The sequence below is a fragment of the Panicum virgatum genome, unplaced genomic scaffold (assembly GCF_016808335.1).
Source record: "Panicum virgatum strain AP13 unplaced genomic scaffold, P.virgatum_v5 scaffold_4026, whole genome shotgun sequence".
Lineage (NCBI taxonomy): Eukaryota > Viridiplantae > Streptophyta > Magnoliopsida > Poales > Poaceae > Panicum > Panicum virgatum.
The window spans coordinates 42123-48645 of NW_024376359.1; the positions used below are offsets into that span (position 1 = coordinate 42123).

The window sequence follows — 6523 nt, forward strand, 5'->3', positions numbered from 1 at the left end:
ACATAACATGTACTCCCTCCGTCCCAAAAATAAATACAATTCTAGAACCGAGCACGTAAATCAATGCTAGATGAAAATTACCAAATTATCACTTGTCTTTTGTAAGAAAAATCTAGACAATGGCTTATCTTTTGTACAAGAAGTTTCCGGAGACTCTTGTCTTTTGTGATTGTTAGGTCAAAGTTGCATTCTTTGTGAGATAAATTTTAAACCATAGAATTGCATTTATTTTGGGACGGAAGAAGTATATTTTTTTAAAAATTATGCGGTACAACATAGACGCATAACATGATGTATAGTTGTTATATGTTGCAAGGCAACGTATGCTATGCAAATCATCTTCGTACGCAAACTATGGAAACTCCAATCTGAGCCATCGGATCAACATTCAAGGGGAGGGGCGCAGGGGGTGGGAGGGGTGATTTGCAAAAGTGTGATTACCCATTCAAAGGACGGGTCCAGATTGCAAAATTATCACATCCACCATGCCCTTTGGATGTTGATCCGATTGTCCAAATTGGAGTTTCTATAATTTGCATACGAAAGTAGTTTACATAGTATACGTTGCCATGTTGCAAATATAGCGCAAAGCCCAACAGACACAAGCGACTCTCAGCCATGGGACACTAATTTGCGGTCGATCGTACGGACCCTCTCCGCCGACAGTCCTTTTTTTTTTCTATTTATAGTAAGTTTTTTGTTGTTTTCTGGCCAAAAAAATTTAGAAAAAAAATTCAATTTTTTTTTCGAGCGGCAGCAAAATTTTCAAAATTAAAATTGGAGAGCAGAAAAAAATTTTAAGGAAAAAGTCAAAGAAAAAATTGAAGAGCAGAATTAAAAAAAATCAAGAGAAAAATTACAAAGAGAAAAAAAATTTAAATCAAAAATAAAAAAAAACTGTAGTCACATCGTCCTCCTCACCGGCTTGGGAGCGCGCGGCCCAGGGAGGCGGCGCCCGCCGCACCCAAGGAGGCGGATCTGGCGGCAGCGGCGCGGGGATCCGGTGGTGGCGGCGCGCGGAGGCGGATCTGGCGGCACGCGCGGCGGTGGAACGCGGATCCGGCGGCGGCGGCGGGGAGCGCGGATCCGGCGGCGCGCGGCGGCGGGGAGCGCGGATCCGGCGGCCCAGGAGCCGAGCCGCGCCAGCCACCCGCGGCTTACTCCTGGAATGCAGCCCAGCCCGGGTTGAAGCAAAACTAGGGCCCAGTGGGTCGCTGTCCCATGGGCTGAGGGGTGCCGCCGGCCTGAGTGGCCTGGCCGGCCTGCTGGCGCCCCCTGCCCTTGCCGCGCTTGCCGCCGCCGCCGTCGTTTCCGCCGCCGCGCCTCTGGTCGCTGCGCGCTGGAGCAGATCCAGCGGAAGAGGAGCGGCAGCCTGGGCTCATGCAGGTGGACAAAGAGGCGTTGGTGGAGGCGAGGAGGGCGGTGCTGGCGGCCACCGAATCGGAGTTCTTCAGGCGCAGCTCCTTGAGGACGAGGATGTCGCGGGCCTGAGCGAAGGTGGGGAGGATGGTGGAGTTGGCGATGTCGTCGGCGGCGTTGGTCGTTGAGGCCGCACAGGAGGTTGAGGACAAGTTGAGAGTCCGAGACGCCGTGCCCGATGTCGCGCAGGGAGTCGGCCATCTTCTTCATTTCCTGGCAGAACTCAGAGATCGGAGTATCGCCTTGCTGCATGGAGTGGAACTCGTGGCTGAGCAGGAGGGCGCGCGGCTCCTTGTTGGCACGGAAGAGGCCCTCAATGCAGACCCACAGTTCGCGGGCGGTCTGGTCATCGCTGTCCATGACGAGGTCGAGGACGGAGTCGTCGACGGAGCCGAAGATCCAAGTACGGATGCAGCAGTCGGCTTGATCCCATTGGGGATCGGTGCGGCAGGCAGGGAGCATGCCGTCGATGTGCGGCTTGAGACCGAACTTGCCGCACATGGATTTGAAGAAGGACGCCCATTTGGAGTAGATGGAGTTCTTCAACTCCAACGTGATGGGGACGTGCGACTTCACAGAGACCGTCGCGTAGGGGTGGACGACAATCGAAGGTGGTGCAGGGGCGTGGCCGTCATTGGAAGCGGCCACGGTGCCTCCTCTGGCGGCGGGCAGGGTGCCCTGGCCGAGAGCCAACATGGAGTCGGAGGATGACACTGTCGACATGGTGAAGGAGGGGAGGGGCGACTTCTAGGGCACGCAAAGGAGGCGGCGGCCTAGGCTGTCGCAGGGTGGACGCGCCGCGAGGTAGTCGCGGTGCGGGAGGGCAGCGGAAGGAACGCAAGGATCAGATTGATCCTAGGCGATTGATACCATGTAGAGAGATGGATTTGGGTAAACACCACACACCCTATAAAGGGGGGTGACCTCATATATATATATATATATATTTATATATATATATATATATATATATATATATATATATATATATATAGCCGGAGTGGCTTGGAATACAAGCAATACATGTATGTATGGAAGCTATACACGCTAGGCTATACATATCTAATACACACAATGCAACTGTAAGTGCATTAAATACCAAATCTTTGTTTTTTCCTATAAACGCAATCAATACTATTACACCAATCCTAGTATCTGTGCACGTCTTTATTTTTTTTGTTTTTAATTTTTCATTGGAGTCATGGCATCTTTGTTCTATCAATAAACTAATGTTTGATCCTTGGATCTCTTATACAGTGCGCTCTGAAAACTATGGAAGCAGAACCTGCTGTTGTTGGCCAGGCACCAATGTCTAGTGCTGAGGTTGTTTCCAAGGTCCTCTATCACAACAGCTCCAACAATACATTTTTGAAGAATGTTGGTATCCTGATGATCTCCACGAAAATAGAGAAATCAACAGAGAAAACGCTTCAGAAAGAACAAAGTACTGCACAGCAAATTTCAACTTCTCTCCACCATGAAGTAGATGAACTAAAGAAGAACTCTAAGATTACAGAGCAAGCACTGGCGAACACTCAGAGAGAGTTGGAGGTGTTCAAGAAGCAAATGGAAGAAAACAATTTGCTTCTTAATCGTATCTTACACTTGAACAACGCCGGTATCTCTTAATCTTGAACTCATGTGCTTGTGGCTTCAAGGGTGAACTTCAATCATTAGTGGTTGTGAACTTGATGAGTTATGTGCTTGTGAACGGATATTATATGCTTACGAACATCAACTATATTTGGTGAGATATGTTTATTTATTTTGTGACAAAATGGGTTGTTATTTAATCGAGTTGTTTTTCTATTTATTTTGTGACAAAATGGGTTATCATTATCTATGGCATAATTGTACATAATGCTAGTCAAGAATGCACTACCAGAAAATGAAGTATATATGCCGGCGAAATTCAACTCCCAAGGACATATCATTACCTTGGGGTTTGTATAAAATGTCCAAGAAAATGCATATTCTTAAGTGCAAACTCAAAGGCCAAGGTACTTCCACATTTCCCTGAGCGTGTGTCCAAACCTTTAACGTAATTTCATGTTTGCTTGAGTGGTCTGGTCGTAGTGGGAGCAGTGTTGCCAAGCGAGGCAGGGGAGGGGCGTCAATGGTGTCCGCCAGGTGCTCGCAGACGTGCTTGCTGTGCTCCTCCTACGCACCCACCACCTATTCGATGAAATCCTCAAAGCGGGGTAAACTTAGCAAGTAGGAGTGATTCTATACAAAGCAAACCAGACAACCAAATACATCATTTACTAGCCACTTCTAAATAACATAGATAATCAAACAACTGGGATTGGCTTGGAGGGAGCAGACTAGCTTTGATTCTAACGAAGCTACAAATGGACCAGAAAACCAAACACACCCATAATTATCAGGCTTAGCCGTGCTAGTGCCGTGACGTCCACTGGACGTGATCCGTTTGGCCATTTATACCTAGACCCAAATTGCCAAATCACCTAATCACATCAGGCCAAGACCCGTTCTCAAAAAAAAAGAATAAAGGCCAAGACCCTGAAGTCATACCGCCGCAGCCCCATCTTCGTCTTCATTTTCCACACAACCCACCCATCCCCTGGTCTTCTTGTAGGGAAACGGGTAGGCTACGCTAGCATCACTACCGCATAAACCCAAGATACTTGCGAGTAGAAGATCATAGATCGTTACCACTAGACGCGCAGCGCAGCGGAAGAAGTCGCGCGTCGATGTAGAGGAAGTAGTCGATCACGTCCCACGAACCGAGCTCCTCGTACTTGATCCCAGCAGCCGATCAGCGCAGCAGTCGCAGCAGCGCCTCCACGGAGTCCACACGTACGGGGATGAAACGCCGGGCGTCGGTGTGCTAGCACCGCACGCACGGCAAGGGCGGCGGCCGAGAGAGAGGGAGGGGCGGCGGCTAGGGAGGTGGCGCGGCTCAGGTCATCTCCCCCCTAGCCCCTCCCTCATATATATAGGGCGTACTAATGGGCTTCTATCTCATAGGCCCATTAGTAACCCTAATCCCTCTTGGATCAATATCCACTTGGGCCTTTAAACCGTATTGTGATGATGGGCTCTTGGGCATATCACCAACAATCTCCCACTTGCACTAGAGACAATCATACATACAAGCTTTCCAACATTCCAAACCCCTTAAGTGTGTGACCCGTTAGGTTCATGTGTAGGTGGTCGTGATCGGAAATCATTTCCGAATCACAAGTCAATTGCGGCACCTAGCAGGGCATATTGACTCACAAATACACATAAAGATCATATCGGCCGAACTATAGATATACTCATACACCGATCCCTTTGCCACACGATATCAGTCAAGCTCAAAGCGAGATGCGTGCCACCTTTGTGATAGCTCGACCATTCTCTCGATCTAATAGTGGATTCTATTCATAACTAACCTTTAGTCATCATGATTAACTCTTTAATCACTTTGGCATGGCCATGCACTTTCAAATCCAACTATCTTGAGGGGCCCAGAGATATCTCTCCCGTTATCTAGGAGGGGCAAATTCCATCTTGATCCGCTCACATCCCATTCCATGTTTCATGACATACCTGTAAGCTGCTTTTGTAACTACCCAGTCATGGAGTAGCGTTTAGCAGCCCCAAGATGCACCACTACACACAGTGAGAAACAATGGCGATCTCAGGTCTAAGGATTCAGTAGGTATAACACTCAAGAACAACTGATGGCACATACAAAATAACAATCCCAACATTGTCTTGGAGTGGGTCAATCCAACACCATGTTCACCAACATGTGTCCACATCATTAATCCGATATCTCCATATCCATGATCCGTGAAACATGATCATCAATTAATGCATGTGCTAGTCTCAACGTCGTTGTTGTCCCACACAACGACATAAACTAGGGATAATTTAGAATCATATCATTTTCAACAAAGAGTTTCACGAACAAGTCACATACTTGATAATCAATGTAAAATAATCATCCATGGAACAAATAACAATTATTTATCATTACATAAACATACTCATGACACAAAATCTCCCACGCACACTAGAATCACTGATGTAAGTATCTAATACCCATAGATCTCATGTGCGCCTCATGCTTTGGTTGTGGGAGAGGCTTCGTCAACGGATCAGCAACGTTTGAATCCGTGTGCACCTTGCAAACCTTCACATCACCTCTCTCAACAAAGTTACAGATGAGGTGATACTTTCGCAGTATATGTCTGGACTTCTTAGTTGTTCTAGGCTCCTTTGCTAGTGCAACGGCACCACTATTATCACAATAGAGGTCCACTGGACTGGACGCACTAGGAACAACACCCAAGTCAGAAACAAACTTTCTGATCCAAACAGCTTCTTTTGCAGCTTCGGAAGCTGCAATATACTCGGCCTCTGTCGTCGAATCAGCCACCGTATCTTGCTTGGAACTCTTCTAGCTCACTGCCCCACCATTGAGGCAGAAAACAAAACCGGATTGCGATTTGGAGTCATCTTTGTCTGTTTGAAAACTAGCATCGGTGTAACCCTTTACAAGGAGCTCATCTTCGCCTCCAAATATTAGGAACATATCCTTAGTTCTTCTCAAGTACTTAAGGATACTCTTTACAATTGTCCAGTGAGGTTCACCGAAATCTGACTGATACCTGCTCGTAACACTTAGAGCAAAGGAAACATCTGGGCGCGTGCAAAGCATAGCATATATGATCGACCCTATGGCTGAAGCATAAGGAATCGTACTCATCCTCTTTTGCTCATCAGGTGTCGTAGCACACTGACTCTTGTTTAGAGTAATGCCATGTGACATTGGCAAGAAACCTTTCTTGGAATCTTGCATATTGAACCGATTCAATATCTTGTCAATGTACGTGTCTTGGCTCAATCCAATTAGCCTTTTTGATCTATCTCTATAGATCCTAATACCCAGAATATAAGCCGCCTCTCCTAAATCCTTCATCGAAAAACTCTTTTTCAATGAGGTTTTAACGGCTTCAAGCATTGGAATATCATTTCCGATCAGTAATATGTCATCCACATATAGGACCAGAAACACAAGTGCGCTCCCACTAGCCTTTTTGTAAACACAAGGCTCATCTTCATTCTTGATGAAGCCAAACCCTTTGAC

General features: G+C 47.0%; 1 protein-coding gene across 1 annotated transcript; it reads right to left on the reverse strand.

The window, feature by feature from the left end:
- Window positions 1-1196: 1196 nt before the first annotated feature.
- Window positions 1197-2142, reverse strand: LOC120694183. Its single transcript, XM_039977355.1, has 2 exons — window positions 1570-2142; window positions 1197-1487 (listed from the first exon to the last, which is right to left on the reverse strand). The coding sequence occupies exons 1-2, from the start codon at window positions 2140-2142 to the stop codon at window positions 1197-1199; spliced, it is 864 nt and encodes a 287-aa protein (XP_039833289.1).
- Window positions 2143-6523: the final 4381 nt, after the last annotated feature.